General features: G+C 52.9%; 5 protein-coding genes across 5 annotated transcripts; all 5 read right to left on the minus strand.

Moving 5' to 3' along the window:
- Window positions 1-352: 352 nt before the first annotated feature.
- On the minus strand, window positions 353-3769 carry PpBr36_02887 (uncharacterized protein; the record flags this gene model as incomplete). Its single annotated transcript, XM_029890064.1, has 4 exons — window positions 353-599; window positions 656-2664; window positions 2727-3230; window positions 3323-3769. The coding sequence occupies 4 exons, from the start codon at window positions 3767-3769 to the stop codon at window positions 353-355; spliced, it is 3207 nt and encodes a 1068-aa protein (XP_029753196.1).
- Window positions 3770-4911: 1142 nt separating this feature from the next.
- On the minus strand, window positions 4912-6582 carry PpBr36_02888 (uncharacterized protein; the record flags this gene model as incomplete). Its single annotated transcript, XM_029890065.1, has 3 exons — window positions 4912-5653; window positions 5727-5936; window positions 6032-6582. The coding sequence occupies 3 exons, from the start codon at window positions 6580-6582 to the stop codon at window positions 4912-4914; spliced, it is 1503 nt and encodes a 500-aa protein (XP_029753188.1).
- Window positions 6583-8011: 1429 nt separating this feature from the next.
- Window positions 8012-13989, minus strand: PpBr36_02889 (uncharacterized protein; the record flags this gene model as incomplete). Its single annotated transcript, XM_029890066.1, has 5 exons — window positions 8012-11487; window positions 12117-12153; window positions 12357-12748; window positions 12808-13525; window positions 13594-13989. The coding sequence occupies 5 exons, from the start codon at window positions 13987-13989 to the stop codon at window positions 8012-8014; spliced, it is 5019 nt and encodes a 1672-aa protein (XP_029753189.1).
- Window positions 13990-14771: 782 nt separating this feature from the next.
- On the minus strand, window positions 14772-16593 carry PpBr36_02890 (uncharacterized protein; the record flags this gene model as incomplete). The annotated part of the gene is made up of 3 exons (XM_029890067.1): window positions 14772-16217; window positions 16330-16391; window positions 16494-16593. The coding sequence occupies 3 exons, from the start codon at window positions 16591-16593 to the stop codon at window positions 14772-14774; spliced, it is 1608 nt and encodes a 535-aa protein (XP_029754110.1).
- Window positions 16594-18108: 1515 nt separating this feature from the next.
- Window positions 18109-20058, minus strand: PpBr36_02891 (uncharacterized protein; the record flags this gene model as incomplete). The annotated part of the gene is made up of 1 exon (XM_029890068.1): window positions 18109-20058. The coding sequence occupies one exon, from the start codon at window positions 20056-20058 to the stop codon at window positions 18109-18111; it is 1950 nt and encodes a 649-aa protein (XP_029754109.1).
- Window positions 20059-20533: the final 475 nt, after the last annotated feature.

Below are 20533 nucleotides of genomic sequence, written 5' to 3' on the forward strand. Positions count from 1 at the left end.
TTTAATGCTCCGTTTCGCTCTTTGTGACTTACTAGCAAGCCAAATGAATGTCGAAAAAAATGTCAAACAATCGAGGTTCTCCTGAAGGGTTGTGGTGGAATTATATACACTTTTTTTTTTTTTCATAACGCCCTTTTTGGTTCCCGTTGACGAAAAGGCAGATCCAGCAAGAAAAGAAAACCAGCCGCAGGAAAATGCTGAGGTATAGATCAAGATAAGTAACATGACAGTCTTGCAGTGGGTTTGTTTTGAAATATGTCACCAAACTTTTCCTTGCCTCCGAAAATCTTCACTGCAACACTATGCCGCTCGGAGTGACCCTTGGAACTGAATAATTTCGCGTCGCCACACTCTAATGAATGTCGAACAGCGGCTTGAGCTTCTTGATAAGCAACCACTCGTCGTTCGACACGTCTTTACGGTAAAAGTCCTTCAGACAGTCAATACTGGCACGAGAGATAAGACTGTATAGCACGTCCTTCTCCTCTAGCTGTCGGCCGTACGTAGGCTGATGGCCACCCATCTCAATCTTGACGGCCACCGAAGGCTGTCCCTTTTTACAAACTGGCATGGCCTTGTGATCACGCTCAATGGATGAACTGTATAGTAATTGGTCAGCGTCAACTTCGCATGTCAGGAACGTGATACAACTTACACTCGGCCCATGCTTATGATCTCCTTGGCGCCAGTGACCGGGTTCGTCTTGACAGCTGCTATGGGTGTATCAACCCGGAGCTGGCCCTCAACAACATCGACACCGACGACTATAGGTCCAGTCTTGTTGAATACGGCAACAGGGTTGAGAACACAAGGGAAGACGGCCAAGAGCTTGGCCTCCTCCTTCTTCTTCTCCAGCTGTTCAGCTTGATGCTTGGTAAAGGCATCGAAAAGGTGGTAGATGATGTCCGCCGTGAAAATCTTGATGCCCTGCTCTTCAGCATATTGAGCTGCCTCCTTGTCGACCTTGACGTCGAAGCAGAGCATGACAGCATAGTCTGGTGCCTTCTCGAGCATGATACCACACTGCATGACATCACGCTTATACACCGGGCCGATACCGACGTTGGCCACGGGAATCTTGCAGTCCTTCAAGAAGTCAAGCAAGGCCTCGAGCGAACCAAGAGTCGAGGCTTGCACACTGACACCACGACCAGACTTGGCGACACGGCTGAACAAATGAGCCAGATCCGACTCGACCTCCTCTTCCAAGTCAGATTCGTCATCGTCCGGACCGACAACAAGCATTCGTGAACCAGCGATGGCACCTTCCAGACCAGGACCACTGATCTTGACACCCAATGCGGCCTTGACCTCCTTGTTGTGCACATAGGCCGACTTGAGACGCAACTCCTTCATAGGTGCTGGTGTTAGCAGCGCTCTGATGTTGGTCTTGATGACTCCTTCTGTACCACAGAGCACAATACGGTCACCCTCGCGAAGGATACCGTTGCTCAAGATAACATCAATGGTCATTCCGAAACCCTCAATGGCCTTGACTTCCAGAACCGTTGCCTGGACCTCAGACAGATACATCAGCGAGCCAACCATGCGCTCCTGGGTGAGCTGCAGGATCAGCTTGAGCATGTCAGGAATACCCTCACCCGTGTGGGCAGAGGTGGGCACCAGAGACACAAACTTGGCCATCGACTTGTTCTCGTAGAAGAGTTCGGCGTTGAATCCCTGCTCGGCAAAAGCGAGTTTGGTCTGGTCGAGACGGTTCTTGAACTCGTTCTGCACACTCTTGGGCTGCAGTGCCAATGACTCTTGGAAACCGTTGTTGTCGATCTTCTTCCATCCGTACAACCTATCGATTTTGTTGAGAGCCACGATGAAGGGCGTCTTGCGCTCACGGAGCATGCGCATCGACTCTAGTGTCTGGGGCTCCAATCCGTGCATGATATCAACAACCAAGATGGCGATGTTGCAGAGCGATGATCCACGAGACCGCAAGTTGGAGAAAGACTCGTGACCGGGTGTGTCGATGATAAGGAGACCAGGTACTTTGAGCTCGAAGCTGCCATCCTTGTTGACAACAGCCGTCTTTGCTTTGATGGCATCGGCAGGGAAGTATGTGGCGCCGATTTGCTGTGTGATACCACCAGCTTCACCCTCTTGGACGTTTGTCTGACGGATCTTGTCCAGAAGCTTTGTCTTTCCAGTGTCGACGTGGCCCAGAATACAGCAAATTGGTGACCGCAAGTTGTCCTTGGATCGCGCTGCCAAAGCCGCCTGGTGTGCCTTCTCTCGCCTCTCTGCTGCCTCCCGTTTACGCTGGTTCTCAGCTGCCTGGGCGGCCGTTTCTCTTTCGTCTTCGGATTCTTCAGAGTCGTCTTCCGAGTCCTCCTCGGTCTCCTCGTCAGCATCCGAGCCATCCTCATCCGCCTTGGCATCTGCCTTCTCATCAGGCTTCTTCTTCTTCTTGGCAGCTTCCTCGTCAGAATCGGCATCCCAGCTTTCTTTGAGGTCGTCATCCTCCTCTGCCGCCGCCGCCTCCCAGTCGTCCTCGAGGTCGCTGTCGACCTTGCTGGCCGCCTTCTTCTCGGCAGCTTCCTTTTCGGCCTTTTCCTTGGCCAAGCGGGCCTTCTCTTCGGCTGCCTTGAGCTCAGCCTCGGCTTGCTGCCTGGCGCGTTCAGCAGCCTCGGCAAGAATTTTATCTTCGTCGACCTAGATTACAACATGTCAGACAACGGCTGGCCCAGCAAGGATTAACCAGGGGCCATGCTCACCTTTTCTGCCTTCTTCTTGCTCTTCTTGTTGTCGGTCTTCTTTTCCTTTTTCTCAGAAGCCTCACCACTCTCGTCCAGAGCGCCGACTTTGATACCTGCAGCGATCATCTGTTGCAGCTTGGCTTCGTTGCGTGCCCTAGCCTCCTTCTGTGCTTTAGTCAGGAACTTGCCCTCTTTCTTGAGCTGCTCAATCTTCTCCTTTTCCTTCTGCTTTTTCAGCGCCTTCATCTCCTCCCTACGCTTGGCCTCCTCGGCCTCCCTGCGCTCCTCCTCTTCTATCCTCGCCTTCTCCTCTGCGGCACGTCTCTCGGCCTCCTCCTGGCGTCTCCTTAGCTCCTCTTGCTGCTTCTGGATAGCCAAGAGGTGAGCGGGTATCTTCTTCTTCTTGCCACCAGCGTCGGCGGCGGGCGCGGCTGCTGGCGTGGGGGCTGCTTCCTTCTTTTCAGGGGCAGCAGCCTTCGCCGGCTCAGCCTTTGCGGGACCGGAAGCCTTCTTCTTGGCGGCCTGTGACAAGAACACATGGCAGATCAGTATCAAGCCCACATACTCCTCCTCGGTGAATCGCAGATAAAACAAGTGACGGAGGGCGCACTGACCTGTTCCTTCTTTCGCTGCTTCTCACGTTCTTTCTTTTCCCTCTCCTTCTCGGCCTTTGTCTTGACCCTGCCGCCTCCATCCTCACCATCGCCTGCATCAGCGGCTGGGGCGGGAGCAGCCTTATCCTTCCCACCCTTGCCCTTCTTCACCGGCTCTGCAAACTCGTCATCCATGGTGGCCTCTTGGGGGGCTTGGGCGTTTCCTGATGGGTCTTCGCCCTCCACAAAGTCCTCGGACAGGCCTTGCTTCTTCCTTTTATCTTTCTTCTTGCGCATCAGACCCATGAGACCACCACCGCCGCCGGTCTCCTCCTCTTCAGCGGGAGCATCGACATTCTCGGCGGGCGGGGCGGCACCGTTGGGCTCAGCTGCGGGTGCGATTTGCTCGCCGAGCTCGGCCTCCCAATCATCGTTGGCCTTCTTGTTGCCCTTCTTCTTGGGCGGCATCGTGTCTGTCTAGTCGTACACGGGTATGCTTCAAGAAACTCTCGAATACCGGTAGGGAACGTACTACGTGGTAAAGTGATTAGAAATGTGTCGATTGGTGGCTTGGTAGATGAAAAACGAATATCCTAGTCCTGGACAGGGGCTGTGTGTAGTCTCGCAGGGAATCGGCAAACTGAGAGCCAGTAACTGCTTGGTGTACGAGTTGCGAAAATAGAAGTAGCAAAAAAAAGTATGCAGCCCGAAATAACAAAAAGTTTTCAACAGTCGGTTGGGGCTGAGGATGCACGGTGGCGATACAACCGCAGTCTTCTATTTTTTTTTTTTTCTTGATTTTTTTTTTTAATCTTTTTTCCCTCCTCTTTCTATTCCGGATGGCGTCCCGAGTCTGAGTCTCGTCGGCGGATGGGGAATTGCTACAGCGGGGTAAAATCCAAAGGATGACGCATGGCATAAGCCAGATCGCATGTATAGGTTGACTCACCTGAATGGAATTATCCTCCTTGTCACAGACAGAGAAAGGAGCCTTTTCACAGCCACGGTCGAGAGAAGGTTTGCCGTAATCGCGCAGGATCACGAGCAGTCGACATGTCTTTGTACCAAAGATCCCCGTCGAACAAAGGTGGTGGAGTTGGCTGACGCTACTGGTACAGGTGGTAGTTGACCAACTACTGCGGGGCAGATGTACTCACTGACTGGGAGCCACGCACTATCGCTGCAAAAGATCTCGGTTGGGTATAGGCAGAACAGTGTGACCCACAGGGGGACAAATTTCGCATAGCACACCTGAATTTCGTACAAAAGCATCAAGCCAGCCCGTTCAGAGCCCCACTTTCTACATCAGCACGTGGGGGGGGGGGGGGGGGGGGGNNNGGGGGAGGCCTTTCTTTCCTACCCTATACACCTTACTGATTGATCTGTTTGTACTGACTGTTACGTTCCACTGTTGAGGTAATTCAACACCGGCTAGACAAGAGATTAGAACAAACAAATGAAATAACAATAAGAACACACCAAGACAAGTATTGAACGAAAGCTTCTATGCTTCTGGCAGAAATGTTTCTTTCATTCTGTCTCATTATGACCCATCATTACCCGATTCGCAACCAACAACGACCCGCAAATATCCCCTCTACAATGAAGCCTCAGTGCTCTTTTGCGCTGCCGCCGGAAAGATGAGGAGGGTTCGGGTAATGATATGCCGCTGCCGCGATGGCAATGTACACAATAACGCATAAGGATCCTTCGAGATAGTTGGTCTTGCCATCTCTGAGAAAGCCACCCACAGTGATGATGGCGAGCAGCAGCACGGCAATGTCAAAGATGTGAAAATCCAGCCCCATGGGCTTGTTCAATATCCAGCCGATGATCACCACAAAAGGCCCGTTGAACAGGGCGGTCTGCAAAGTCGCGCCCAGAACGTGTGACAAAGCAAAGTTCATTTGGTTGTCCCAAGCCTCGTCGATGGCCGTGAGGTGCTCGGCCGCCTTCTCCACGAGCGGGACGAGAATCAGACCCATAAAAGCTTCCGAAATGCCGCGTTCCAGCACCATAAAGTCGATTTCCTCCACGAGCGTGATGGCGATTATTGTTACCAGCGCAAGGGAAACAACAAGGGCAAGGCCGCATTCAAGCAAGGTCAGTTTGTCCTTGGACAGATCACGCCGCCGGTCCGTATCTCGTTGCTCGTCCTGCTCGAATATGGCATCGTAGATGCCGTGGTGAGTCTTGGCCTGGAACCAGACAAACACAATATACGCAAGGATCAGCAAGATGGCCGTCGCACGCGACAAACTCAAGGTTCGCTCAGATAGCTCTTGGGATGTCACGAGATCCGTCCCTTCCAAAGCCTTCTCAAATATTGCTGGGATTGCAAGGCCAACGCCACTGTTTGAAACGAATCCATATTAGCATGTCTCAAGTATAATATTCGACTGTTCAGATCTTTTCAGCTACTCACGCCGTCAACAACAGTCCGCTACCTGCCTCACTGATAGCCTCGTTATGCTCCGTCTCTTCTCGCCTAAGACCACCAGCTATGAAGCATAGACCTAGGCACAGCAACATAGTAGCGAGAACGGACCCCAAAATGGCAGCCTGGATGACTTGCGTCAAACTACCGTTCACCAACAGTACGATGAACAAGATGATCTCCACGATGGAGCCAAAGCTGTATGGTCTCTGGTGTTAGAAGCCCAATGTTTTCTCGCTGATCCGGGTTGTGCCTCTAGAGCATGTCTTTGGAGAACAAAAGGGGGTACTTACGTGGTTTCGACCAAGACACCGTAAACATGCGCAACTTTCCTCGCCAGCTCTTGCCCAGCAAACCCGACCAAATTGGCACAAGGCACCATTGCTATGTACGATAGCGCAAATATCGCCATGTGCCAGTCGGGTTGCGAATAGCGGACCACGAGGGCTGCAGGCACAACCGGCCACAGGACGTTGACTGCGCATGAGACTGCGCTGGAGGACCGGAAGCAGATGCGGATGAAGTGCAGCGGCGAGAAACCATTCCTCCCGCTCTCGCCCTCGGGACGGATGAACGGCGGAAGGGTGCGAGTGCGCATCAAGTTATGAAGCTGTTGGTCCTGGAGTTGCTGCTGTTGCTGTCGGTGTTGTAACCGCTCTGCACGGAACATATCGCCGTTGCGGCCGGGGCTGTGGATGGATTCGACATCGCCGCTGTGCCGTGGAAGAGTCGCTTCAGCTGTGGTTGTTGGGATTTCCTTCCTCTCCTCGTCGGTGCGATATGACGGGGCTACTGATCTCGGCAGTGGGGCCGGAGGCGTGGGCGAAGTTGGTGTTGCCGCCATCACGATTCAACCTCGGAACTTGCCCAATTTAATTACTTTAACCAGGTGGAGATCCCTAGTGTACAGTAGTATCTGTCTGTTTCGTGAAGGATCCCGTAGGGCTGGTCTACTTTTTGTTGTCTTTTGAAAACTAGCTTCAGCGGCGTTGGCTTGGCTTTTGGAGATTGACAGACGATCCAACGGTTGTGAAGTAGTGTTGTAGTACCTGAACCATCAATTCATTGAGGCAAAAAAAGAAAGGGGGGGATGGGATTGAAACCACAAGGAAAATGATCTAAACAAGATCAAAGTAAGGAGGATTTAGCCCCCACACCAAATACCGGATCGTGCGTCCGACGAAACCGTGGAAATGAAGCCAGCTTGACAAGCCCTTGTAAGCGCCGAGAGGCTGAGCGTAGCGACGGGGTAAAGGCAGCAGCAGTAAGCGCCTAGGCTGTCAGGTTTGGCAGGGTACTTTGCGGGATTGGCAAGAAGCTTGTTTCGTTCTTGCAGGCATGGGCATGAATAAGGAGGGAGAGAGGAAGAGAAGGAAGGAAAAGAGTGCGTGGGAGGTTTTGTTCGTTTATCGCACCCATTTCCACTCAGATTCATGTCTAGACTAGGTAAGGCTGGCTGGCCGTTGGACTGGATTGACATGAAAAAAAAAAAAAGTGTGATACACAATCTGCATTGATCTTGGAACAGGCATAGTTCGTGCATAGAAGAGTTAGATACTGGTACAAACAATCTGCCCAAGTGATGTCACAAAGTGAGAAGGTCTTCCAATCATGAGCCCAGACTACCATACCCCTGCCCAGCTCCATACGAAACGGGTACGGCTGTAATTATCGTGGCCTTTTGGAACATAGAGCCCTTCACATATTTCCGGAACCGGGCAAAAAGCACAGGCCTATGCAGGATAGCATGTGTCTCCGACGAGGTTCAAGCCTGGAAATTCAATCGAAATGAAGACAGATATCTTCTGCGCGCAGTTTTATAAAACCGAAAACTTGTTTCTCTATTTTAGTTTGTTGCGAGGAGTTAGGTACTGTTTTATGCTGACTTGCTGACCCCAGTCTAGACCGTCACCAAGTTTGCGACCGTGGACATGAATAGGTAGATATCCCATCTGACATAGGAATGTGCATCTTTGCATATTCGTATTCACCCTTTATACATTAATACATTACTCCTCGAGGAAATTTGATCCCAACTCGTGGACCTGGTCAAGCCACCGTCTCATGCCACATTGAGTTGTCGCATATGGCAGAAAGGAAAACAAAAAAGCAAAGAAAATCAACAATGGGGGCTGTGACTCGATACTAGATCGGGCTAAGTTTCACATACAGAATGCCCTAGCAAATAACTACTCAAATCTCTTTCCGGCACTTACTTGTGCATATCCGTCGAGGCCTTCCACCATTGGCATAATCTGAGGTGTATCAACTCCTCAACCGTCAGAGGTCGGACCTGGCTCACCATCGACATGGCCCCCATCATCACCTTCTTCTTCGTTGTCACTAAGTTTACCATAATCCTTCCATAGCCGAACATCCCTCGGCGGTACCGGCTTCGCGAGGACAATCGTCTCTACGCCCGCGGGGCTATTCTCCTCAGGCCCCATCGGCAGCCGATCGACGTCAATCTCGAGCCCGAGCAGCGATTTAAGGACAACCCCGGCCCCAGCCTTGCTCATTACGGCATTGTGCTGTTTGCACGTCTCGCTCGCCACGCACTCCAGACACCCGCCCATGCAGCTGCAGCCCTCGACCCTCGCCACCGCCTGTTGCAGTAGCATGTCGACGTGCTCAAATGCTTTGATATTTATTCCGGATCCGCCAGCGCCGCCCTTGGCATCGTAAAAGGTCAACCGCGCCGGCCGCTTGCGGCTGGTCTCCTTGCGCGCAAACTCCTTGAGGCTGTTCTTACACTCGGTGCGCACGTCGCCGGGCATGCTGATGACGAAGTTGGGCACCAGGCTCATTACGCAGTGCTCGGCTGCATGGATCGCCGCCGCCGCGTTCAGCCGCCGGGAGTCAAGAATCTCGAGTGCGCGCCGAGGAATGTCCAGCCAGGTGCCCTTGCTGAAACGCACGACCGGTGGGTTGTCCACGTGCACAGCATCCAGTACGCGGTTGCGCTTGTCCACTTTGAAGTACCCAAAAACCACCTGCTTGATCCGGATGGTTCCATGATATGCTCGGCAAGGGGATCCCTCAATGCGCTTGATGGCCTCTGTCTCGATCGGGTCGATATCTGTAAAGTCTCGTTGCTCCGTCGTCCAATCCACCTTGACTTTCTCAACCCTTGCCATATGCTTCTCTGGGTCGAAATCGCGCACCAGGTAGGTGGTGCCCTGGTGAAGGAAAATGGCGCCGTCGTAGAGTGTGAACGTAGCCCTGGAGGCCTCGAGCTCCTCTAAAACAACGTTTCGCCCATGTGATATATCAACAATAGCAAAGTGCTCATCCTCAGTATCCCGAATTGTCACAAACTTGGACGGCATAGGCCGGAACCTGTCGTGACAGTGATAGTATCCAAGCTCATCGGGCACTAGTCTTTCAACGCATATCTTGGGAAGATCTGCGCCAAAGTACTGCACATCCTCGTCAGGCCGGATCGGCATTTCGTAGGCCGCACATTGTATATGGCCCTCCCTCACCAACATGTTTTCGAGATCGACTTGCAGCGCACAGTTTGGTTGCGTAAAGATTTCGTCTGGGTTCTGCATATAGTGTTGATCTGTCGGAAACGAGTCCCCAACCAAAATGGAGAGCGAATCCAGGTTCCGCCGTCCAGCACGTCCACTCTGCTGTCTGAGGTTGGCAATCGTATAAGGGAACCCCCAAGTGATCACACAGTCAAGGGAGCCGATGTCGACGCCCAGCTCCAGCGCCGTCGTAGCTACGATGCCCACAAGTTTGCCCTCAAACATCTCTGTTTCAATCCTTCGCCGGTCCTGTGGTGTATATCCACCGCGGTAACCCATCACACGAGCGATGCACTCAGGTCGACCGAGCCTTTCGAGCTCGGCCCTGACGGCCCCGACAAGCTTTTCGCATTGCTCCCTGACCCGACAGAACGCAATAACGCGGACTCCGCGTAGAACGAGCTGGCAAAAGAGCCGTGCACATTCATACTTGGCATCACCTCGTCCGCTTGAAGGATCTCCAGGGACGCGGTAGGGCGTGTTCCAGCAAAGAAACTCCTTGCGGCCGGATGGAGAGCCGTCAAAGTCCACGAGCCGCACATCGCTGATCCCAAATATTGTCTTGAAGTGCTCCTTGGGGTTTGCTACGGTGGCGGAGCACGATACAAACTTGACATGTCGGTTGCCCACAGCAGCGCAGATTCGGCGTAGGCGCCGCATGATGAGCGCGACGTGAGAGCCCATCAGACCATTGTAATAATGCAGCTCGTCCACCACCACGTACCGAAGATTCTTGAGGAAGGTCCGCCATCGCTCCTCTTGTGGAAGAATAGTAATATGCAGCATATCCGGGTTGGTGAAGATGATGCGCCCCTCGTCACGAATAATGTTTCTCTCCGCCATTGGTGTGTCACCATCAAAAGTATCCACAACCATCTGCTCCAGACCCGGCATGTATGCCATCATCTCCTTTAGGCTTCGTTTTTGATCCTGAGCCAGCGCCTTTGTAGGAAAGATATACATTGCTCTGGTCTCGTGGTCCTTCTCCAGTGCATGCAAGACGGGAAGCTGGTAGATGAGCGACTTGCCCGAACTCGTCGAGGTGGCCACGACGACATGATGACCTTCTATCAATCCGTTGATGGCTTCTGTTTGGTGCGCATAGAACTGCGTAATGCCTTTCGCGTTGTACAAGGCATTAACGAGATCCTGGCTGAGCAGGAAATTGAGGTCTCCAAAAATCGGCTCCTGCGGTTCGAAGACACGGTGGCCATCCGGGACGATTTGTCCGGTATAGAAAGGGCTCTCTTTGAGCTCCTGGACTATCTCCGGGATTGACTTGCGCTCCTTGGGTATGCTTTCTGGTATTGTACTAGTTTGAGGCGGAGGCGATGGTTGTGTGGCTGCGGTTGGCATCGGGATAAACTTCTCAGACTCACTCTTCAGCGCCATGACAGGATCGGTCGATTCTGTCACGCACTTATTTATAAAATGATTGACCGCAACCGTAAAACGTTGGTTGCGCTTCTCGATCAGCGTCGCCATCTGCTTCTGACTGTACACCGGCATCTTCAGTTCTTCATCGCGCAGCTTCCGGGTAGGCTTTGTAGGTTCTCCTGTCTTCTTGCACTGCACCTCCCGCTTGAGGTCTCCGTCGAGGAACTCAAAATACAAAACCTCCTTTCCGGTCAGGTCCGCGTCGCCATTGTCACCCTGGTTGCGGCTCTGCAACCCCTCGCGGCCGGTGAAGCCCCCGACGGACGAATCTGGCGGGCGGCTCTGCGACGTTAGGAAATTCCTCGACGACCGGAAAGTGTCATCCCTCTCTGCGCCGCGTGCGTCCAGCTGCAGCATGACCTCGTCGACATATTCGAATCGCACGCCGTCAGGACGGAGGGCCGCGATGGCCGCCACGTCTTGAATCAGCAGCTGCCGATTGATGTGCGACTCGACCGTAGACTTGATGGTGTCGAAAGTGGTTGCGAGGTGCTTGCGTGTGCAGCAAAAGGTGACGACGAGGTTGAGGGCTCGGTACGTTTTGTCTAGTACCTTGAACCACTCGGGCCACTCAATCACGCATTCGTCCTGAACACCGGCGGGATCTGACTGCTGAGCATTTCTTACTTTGTTCGTCGACTTGGCCGTCCGCCGAGCGTTGCCGGCTGTGGAGTTTTCAGTCGTGTCAATATCATCTTTGCGTTCGCCAGGCGCTGATGCGTCCGCAATTTGAGATCGTTTACGCTTCCCAGGCTTGTTGACTGGTCGTTGGTTGGCATCTTTAGCAGCAGCGTCCATGTCATTTAATCAATATGACCAACAGACAAGTTCAGTCGCTGAGGTGCATACATGTTGCAGATTGCCGCTGCAAGAAAAACACTACATGAATTCAAGCATGTTTCGTTATAGTTCTTGGGAAAGAAACAAGGAGCGGCAATTCAATCAGCTTCGTTTGGTGGCAAACTTGCGCGGTAGTTGGACCCAGTCACGCCAAAACGTCTCGAATTCACGTGATAACTTACTAGTAGCAACAATACCTAGTTGAGTCGTGTAAAGCAACGTTAGTCTGTACCGGATCCCTCTAGACAATTAGATAAAGATTTTTTTTTTTTTTAAAAAAAAATATATGCTGCTAGCTACTGTGATCTACAATAAGTGAGTAGATGAGAGTCCGGTCTAAACCTCACAATTATTCTGGACAAGTAGGCCAAACCACCACCAACATCTATAGATAGGTAGTAGTGTACGCTGAAGTGAAGCAGACCGCACCTCACAAGCCCATATGTACCTAGCTGCCGAGTGACTTCCCTGATACCTGAAGGTTTACACCCAAACGCCTGCTTTCCATCGTCATCCCGCAAGTCAATAATCAAGTGTGAAGAGATGCTCATCGGTCATGTGTCATTACTTAGGATGGCCCAGCCCTTTTGCTGGCTCGGGGCCTGCTGTTGGTTGTCAGAGATAGATATGTGACTGTAAAATTCGCATTCACCAACTGTGAAACCCTCGGTCTAGCTGAAAGACCTGAGTTCTTTTTGAATAAGGTCGATGGTTTGTTGGAATATCTCGGCATTCGCCGCAGACATCTAGATTAGAAAACGTGAGCAGGTGCTTTCTTGGTGTGAATAGGGCTGATGATAGCACATACCTTGATTTGTAATGTGACCGGATGAGCATCTGGTCCCTCCAAGGCCGTGAAGAGAAATCCAACAGCTTTCATCATCTCCCTCCTTACAAACTCCGTCCCGGCTAATACTGCCGTGTTGATGACCACCCGAAGGGTGTGATCCTGGCGCATAATCAGGCGAACGACCTTGGGCGTCTTGCTATCGCCGTCACCAGCGTCGAGCACTGAGGCATCGAATGAAGCCGTCAGAGCAGCACCACTTTGGTCAAAATCTATGGTTGCCTCTGGCACGTTGACTTTAAGAATACCGGCGCCTCGTTCTTTCCAAGCTCCCGACTCTTTGTCCAAGTGATAAACCTTGGCCCTAGCCAAAAAGATGGTAGCCTCGCCGGCCTCTCCATCGTCAACGACGACTGATCGGTGTTAGCAACCACGTGGAAACGCGAGGGTGAACACAATAGGTTCATCTTACCTTTTTGCAGCTTCGTCGCCTTCTTTTTGTCTTCCGCGCTTGCGGGCTTGGTCTGCTCTGCTTCGCCCTCTTCGTCTTTGGCCTTCTCCTCAGACTCGGATTCTTCCAGAGCCACGCCATCGTCGCCAGTCTCTGTATCACTTTCCCCACCTTCAGATGCTTCATTGTCACTGTCCGGCGCACCAAAGGGCCGAGCTGGCTTATCATTCTTGAGCACTCCACCAGGCTTTGCAAAACTCGTCAGCCTGGACGCACCCAGGCCACCCCCGAATCCACTGCCAAAGGCGCTTCCAAACGGTTTGGACGCGCCGCCATTGAGTGAAGCAAACGGAGAGGCCGAGGGGGAGCCATCACCCGGGGGTCCAAAGGTCAACTTGGGCGGTGCTGGAATGGTACCGGAACCTGCCCCTAAAGCTCCGAATGGGGAGGGTGAGGCTGAAGAAGACAGGGTGCCGAACCCCGATGCGGTGTTGCCGGAAGATCCTAATGCACCAAATGGAGATGCACCACCAGTAGCCCCTAAAGTACCAAAGGGAGATGTAGCACCGCTCAGTTTTGCAAAACCAGACTTTGCGAAGGCGGCGGCTGAGGTAGTAGCCGGTGCAGTATCGCCCTTCCCGCTGGCGGGCTTTTGTAAGCTGACAGATAATGGAGGGTCTTTGGGCTTGTGGGTGTCGGTAGATTCCGTCGTCTTCTCGGTAGATTCGGTTGCGGGAGCCTGTGCAAGTCAATTTAGATATTGAATAATGATTTGTAGGCTTGAAATCATCAATAGTCGCGGCTTACCCCAGATTCATCTTCAGCCTCTGCCTCGGCCAGCTCATCACGCGCTCTCTTTTTCTCCGGCTCCAGTCTGTCGGTCCTATTGGTGCCATCCTTCGGCGAAAGGCTACCTGCCGACTCCGAAGAGCTAGGCTCGTGGTTCTCGTCTAGCTGGTCATGCGCCCTCTTCTTCTTTGGTGACGAAATTTGCTCCTTCAATGTGTCGTCGGCGGGCTTGGTAGTGTCGACAGGGCTCAGCTTTGGTGCCTTGGCCATTTCTCCTTCCTGCTCTGCCGCAGCTGGCTTTTCGGAAATTGCGGTCTGTTTGAGCTCTTCCCTCGTCGCCTTGGTCTCTGCGTCCTCCTTCGGGCTACCGGCCTGAGAGATGGCGTGGGAGGTGAGCGGAGTGTCATCCGCCATCGTGTCTGTCATTTATGTAACAGTGAAAGACAGCCAGTTATGCGGGAGCGAACAAAACAGATCAAAGGCCCTGACAGCCTTGGCGGGTAGCTTCGTTTGTCCGACTGAGGATACGCGGACCGGAAACGGCAGTTGGCGAGATACGGATATCGCCGGTCGGCGGGGCACAGCAATGTACTGTTGTCTCAGCACAAGGATATTGGATCCCACGAAAATGGACGCGTCCAAGGGGCTGAAAGCGGCCTGAATAGAGCGGCTGGATGAAAAGCGACTTTCGATCGGATTGGGCACGTCGCGGTCTGGGCCTTGCATCCCCGAGCTTTTTTTTTTTCCGACTTTTGTAGCGACGAAATTGGCGATGATGCGGTCCCTCTCTACAGGCACGTCGCCCAGGTGGGCAAGGTGGGTGGGCGGGCTACCGTTCTGACTTCCCATTTGACGCTTGGGTTCAATGGGATGGCTTCGCTTGACAGGCGGGGCGGGGTTCCACCCAAAGACCAGAACAGTAGCTTCGATTGGGCTGAGATACAGCACAAAATAGACGGACAATCTATCGTGAGCACACAGTGCACGCAAGTGGGTTTGGTTTAGTATTTGGATTCGATTCAAGTGGCACATGAGTTTTATTAGATGATCGAGGCAAATGAGTTCTAAGATTCCTGCTATTTGCCCTATTGGCACAAGGCTTACAAAAGAAACCGAAATACAACATGCATGACCGTCACTGACACCCTACTGTGCAACCTAGGCCTAGTCCACTAGGACTAGGCATCCTGTCGCCATCACGTCATTCCCGCTCTGCTCGATGCATCTTTGCAGCCGCTGGTCGTGGGCATCTCCAAATTCTTCAAGGAGTCCCTGTCAGACTCATCCACGAGTGTGTCAGATGTCGCTGATTCAGAGAGTATGTCATCAGCAGTAGCTCTGTACGGAGGCAATACCCCGGCTTCAGCTTCCAACTCCGTAAAGTCGGAAAGCTCAATGCTCATTCCAGCCCGTCCCTCCTCTAGGTCAGAAAAGTTGCCGTCGTCATCCGATGTGAAGCTTTGACTTGACCGACGACTCCCCAACATCGCTTCCTTCTCCTCGTCATCCTCGTCATCAGAAGCACTTCCAAACAAACGAGCCAGGAAGCGCCGCAGGTTCTTTCTTCGCTTTGCTCGGCGCCGACGATTGGCCTCTCGGCGGCGCGAGCGACGTTGGGAGCGACTCGTGTTTGTATCCTGGTGATAGTCCCTGCGACGACAGCACAGGAAATGCATAATGCCAATCACAAGCCCAAGCATGACAATGCACAGCACTATGCCAACAACAAGCGATAAGACGTTTTCCGAGGCACCTGGCCGCGGCGAAGGGTTTTTGGGCGGATGGTCTTCGGGCCAATGCGAAGCCCCTGGTGGTGGGTGAGGTCGATGATGTGGCCTGTCTGGTGGGTGGTGAGGGTGAAACGGATGTCCATCATTGGCAAATCCCGGCGGTGGCCAGTGTGGAGGTCGATGCCTATGATGAGGCCGCTCCCACGGCGGTGGGAATCTCCATCCATCGTGCAACGAACTGTTACCTTCATGACCGTGAGGGTGTCTCCAAGGAGGCCTGTGTCGGTGACGATGACGCCAACGATCATGTCCGTGCCTTGTCCTGCCTCGAAACAAGTCGGCGAAATCATCCCAGAACCACGACTTTGCGACACCGCCGATGGTGCTCAGGAAAGTCTTGACCATGCATTTGAAGTCGTCACAATCGCCGATACTTTTTTCATCTTCTTCCCAGCGGTGCGACCTGGCGAGATGCATCTCCTTGCGTCTGATGAGACGGTGTAAGTGCACCACATCACGTCGCAGTCTTCGCAGCTCATCGAGCTTGGACAGAAAGTCCTCAGCGGTTCCCTCGTCCAGGGAGTCTTGATACTTGTCTTGGGAAACCTCCATCGAGGCCGGACCTTTCAAGTCAAATATATCCCCAGGAGAGTCCTGTTTGAACTGAAGCGAAAAGCCTAGAGGTTGCTCCATCGCAACGTCCGAAACAGATTCGACCGTGAAGGAGAAGAGCTGCGCTGCAGGCAAACCATTGGCTTCGACGCAGGTTATGTTCCATACGGCGGTGAAGGTTATGCCGTCACTTAGGGAGGTGAAGTTGCCGTTGGTTTCCTGTTCCAACGGCTTGTGATTAAGGAGCACATCCGCAGGAGCGCATGGTTCCTGCTTTTGGAGAACACCAAGTTGAATATCCTGCTCGAGGTGGCATCAGTATGCGATACAATCAACACTTAGGTATATGTTCGATACCTCTATTTGTTCCGCTAGGAGCTGATCAGCATTGCATTTGCCTGTCAGCACTTACCAGATAGTGAACTGGACTGCTCTCAGCCAAATCCAAGGTTATGTAAGCCGATGTATAAAGTTCTGGAGAATGTTAGCTGCAAGGTTCTCGAAGGTGAACAATGAGATGACAGCTCCTAAATTTTCTATTTCTGATCACAGCGATCCGTATCGGGGTCTACATACCGATTGATGAGCCTCGGGCTGCATCAGTATCTGCCACCGCCAGCAGCGGCGTCAACAGGGTGGCCCAAGTCCACGCCCAAGACCTGTCGAGGCTGCGCATAGTCGAAAGAGGCACTTGTGATCGTGAGGGGGCCTCTCGAAGCAACTTTGGCCGGCAGCTACACCATGCCGCTATTAGTGTGGGCTGCGAGTGCTGCACCTTTGAATCTTCACTGAACTTGGGCTGCGAGCCAAGTGAAGGCTCGTTAAATATTAAATGATTGAATTTACCGAGCAAGACTTGGTTTCGCCGAGGTGATTTCGACTGAACTTTGAGAACTTTGGAATTAAGAATGGCGAAAACACTACTTGGAGTATGATGGTATCAAAGGAACAAAGGCTGCCGCCCACCACTCGTTTTAATCGATGGCGCGCCTTGACAGTTTCATGCGTGCAAACTGCCACCCACGTTCCCGTCCTGTCTTACGTTCGGAGTGTTAACCTGCAGTCGTTAGCTCCGACTAGTGTCGGAACATTCAGCAGCAGCTGTACAAGAGTCCCCCGTTTTTGGGGGCAACGGGATGTGGGAGACCAAGCTCTGATCATCAGGGAAGTGGCTTCCCAATTACATTGTAGCATTATGGGTCAGGGGTTGCTCCCGCACCCAATAAGTGACCATTGGCAACTCTGGGTGCTACTGTAAAATAAAGCTAGGCCAATAGCGAGCGCGCTCGAAGCTGACGACGCCCAGCCTTCCAGCGTGGGTGGTTTTGTGTGTTGCAACCTCCGACACGAGTCGGACCTTTCTTTCTTTCTGCGGCAACCGTTTTCTTCTCCTCAATGAAATTGCGAAATTATGCAGTAAGCAAGCTTAACCCGAAGCTTCTACCAAAAGTACGAATTGGGCATGTCCTCGATTGAGTATTATGTCATCCCATCTCTGCAGCATCTCCGTGGCATTCTATTTTGTACATGATTGTACGGCTGCATTTCAAAAAGGCAGAAGAGCGAGTTGACGATGCATTCATCGTAGATGTGCATGACTTTTTCATTCTTGTAAGTTTTTAAAGAAATCTAGATTTAAATCTAGACCTGTATCGATCCGGGTCAATCAGAACAAGACCACTGTAAGCAATTTTACAAATTTCCCCAATCTGGAGCGCGCTTATTCACTCGTCTCGGACGAGAATTTATAGCGTTCTTCCAAAATCACCTACCTATATGACGCAATCGTCGAAAGCCGCCAACAACCAAATTCCGATGGGGATTTCAAGCAATGTGTCACATATCCTGTTTATACATATTTCAAATATGTTAAAGTAAAATATGAGATCTCTTGAAAATTTCTCTATTTATGTACACGAAAACAAAAGTCTAATCTAGCCGTAAAACGGCAGAAGTGATTAGACTGATCCAATGGATGCGGGATGCTAGAAAAATAGAGAGAGAGACAATAAAACAAATACAAAAGAGAGTGACATAAAAAAAAAGGGGGGAATATCACATTTCACGCCAAAACGAGCGGTGGGCGCAAATGCCTCCTCGATATTCAAAAGCGTAGCACGTACAGTCTCCAAAGTTGGTCATCAAACTTCCTCCCTTCGCATCTATACCAAAGATGGAAGATGGAGCTTATCTAAAAGAAATGGAGTCCACTGGTCAACTGGTCAAGCATTTTCCTGACTGCAGTCTGCTGGAACTGGCTACCAGTCCCCTGGTTATCGCTGGCCTGGGTGGTGGCGGCCGAGACACCGTTCTGGGCGGGGGCGACTGCGCCGCCGTCGTTGCCCTTGCAAACGCCATAGTTTTCCTGGCATCCTCGCGTGCTGGAGCTGCCAGCACCGCAGTGGAACCTGCTGGAACCGCACCGGCCCGACTTTGAGCAGCACTCGCCAAATGCGCTGCCCTTGCACGTCAGACCGGACGCGGCGCCGCACTGGCCCGTCAGCGAGACCTTCAGATCGCCCTGGGGCGTCCCTTGAGCCTCGGACTTCATGGGGTGGACAGACTTGGACTTGCCGCTGGGCTTGGTGTTGTTGTTTTGAGGCTTGGCTCCACCCTCGGGCTTGGTGCTCTTGACGTGCTCGGTCGTCTTCTGGGGCGAGTTGGTGGCTGCCGGGCCAGGTGCACCCTCAAAGACCGTCGTGTAAACTGTCACCATGGTCGTAACGACTGGCGCGGGCGCGGCAGCAGCAACGGGCTTGACGGCCTGCTGCACCGGCTGCGCAACCTTGGCTGGCTGCACCGGGGCTGCCGAGGCAGAAGGAGCTGGAGCCGCCTTGACGACTGGAGCAGCAGCAACAGGGGCGGGAGAAGAAGCGGGAGCTGCCTTGACGACTGGAGCAGCAGCAACAGGGGCGGGAGAAGAAGCGGGAGCTGCCTTGACGACTGGAGCAGCAGCAACTGGAGCAGGAGAAGGAGCAAGAGTGGCGGCTGGAGGGGCAGCGCTGGCAGCCGGCAGCACAGATGCGACAACGGTGTTGACGACATCCTCGGCATTGGGAATGGGGCCGGGAAGCTGGCGATCAGGACTCTGGAGCTTAGCACCAGCGTTCGGTGGGCCACTGGGGCTGCCAGACGCGCAGGTGCCCTGGATTCCTTGGCACTTGGCCTCCCAGAGCTTGCAACCAGCCGAGCCAGTGGGCCCGGCGCCTGCGTAGCATGCCTTGAGCTGCTTATCACAGGCGTCTGCAGAGGCATAGCAATCGTTGGCATTGCTGTACGAGGGAACCTCGGTGCCGCACCAGTTGTCGACTTTGAGCAGGCAGTTGTCCGGTACGACGCCGACGGCCGCCTTGTCGTACGTCTGGCTCGAGACAGCTTTGGGCGCGGCGCCGTTCGAGGACATGGGGTTGAACACCTTGGGTCCAGGAATAGGGTACGGCAGGTCCAGCGGGTTCTGCCAGACGTTAAAGCTGACCGACTTCTGGCCCATTTGGACGTAGCCAGGGATGGAGACCGAGTCCTCAGCCGGGACCTCGAGGGTGCCCGATGGTCCATCGATAAAGATCTGAGCACAGCCGGTGTAGAACTGAGGATCGCCCTTGTCGGCTTCGTGCAGGGCCAAAAGCTCTGGGCGGACGAGGTAGTAGCCGCCAGGGAGACCAGTAGGGAGCTGAACCGACATCAGGCCGTTGTTGGCAATGAGCTTCTCCGTGCACCACTGGCCTGCCTTTTCATCATACCCATCATCCCAGATCTTGAACCAGCCGGGACCGGCGGCGGGTGTGGACTTGATGTCGGCCACCTGCTTCAGGTAGACGGCACAAGGCCCTTTGTGTGACTTGTCGATGCTGCCAGGAGACGAGTAGTCGGGGATAAGACGCCATTCAAAGGTCATCTTGCTTCCAGCAGATGCCGGGCATGTGAATGCAACCGCGTTCTCTCCATCCCTGCCGCAGGCCATGTCGGTACTGGTGATGCTCGCGATGGGGTCGGTGGCGGTAGAAGGATCATTAGGCATGCGGACGCAAGTTCCGTCGCCCTGATCGACATTGTCGATCAACAAGGTGGTGAAAACGCTGTGTGCGTTGATAACGCTCGCGAAGGTGGTCGCGAGGCCGAGCGTAGCAGCAAAAGACTTCATTTTTTTGGGTTGAAAATGGTAAAAAGAGAGGCTAAGAAGAAGGGAAAAGACAAGCTCAGCTTGGTAAGAAGAAAAGAGAGTATAAAGAGAGAGTATGAGAGGCGAAGCTGCTAAGGAGAGTAGTGGTCGAGATGCTTGGATCTGGTAGTTCCGGGAATCAGGGCAGAGAGAGGGACGGGCTTTTTCTAATGCCCAGACCCTTTAGCTGGAGAAGCTAAAGGAGAGAGCTGGATGAGAGATGGCAAATGAGTGGCTCCTGAGTTGGCGAGGGGCTCCCAGGGTGGAAATGAACGAGGAGTACTAGCCTAGGAGGGCGGATCGCGGCACTGCCTTGGATTGAGAGTAAGGAATGATATTGATTCTCCGTACAGATGATTGAAGGATCGAGAAATAATAAGTTAATGAGTGTGATATAGGCAGGGAGCGAATAAGATGAGAAATACCGTCACAGAAACCAGTACTGTTGATGACGGCA

This window comes from Pyricularia pennisetigena, chromosome 3 (assembly GCF_004337985.1).
Source record: "Pyricularia pennisetigena strain Br36 chromosome 3, whole genome shotgun sequence".
Taxonomy (NCBI): Eukaryota; Fungi; Ascomycota; class Sordariomycetes; order Magnaporthales; family Pyriculariaceae; genus Pyricularia; species Pyricularia pennisetigena.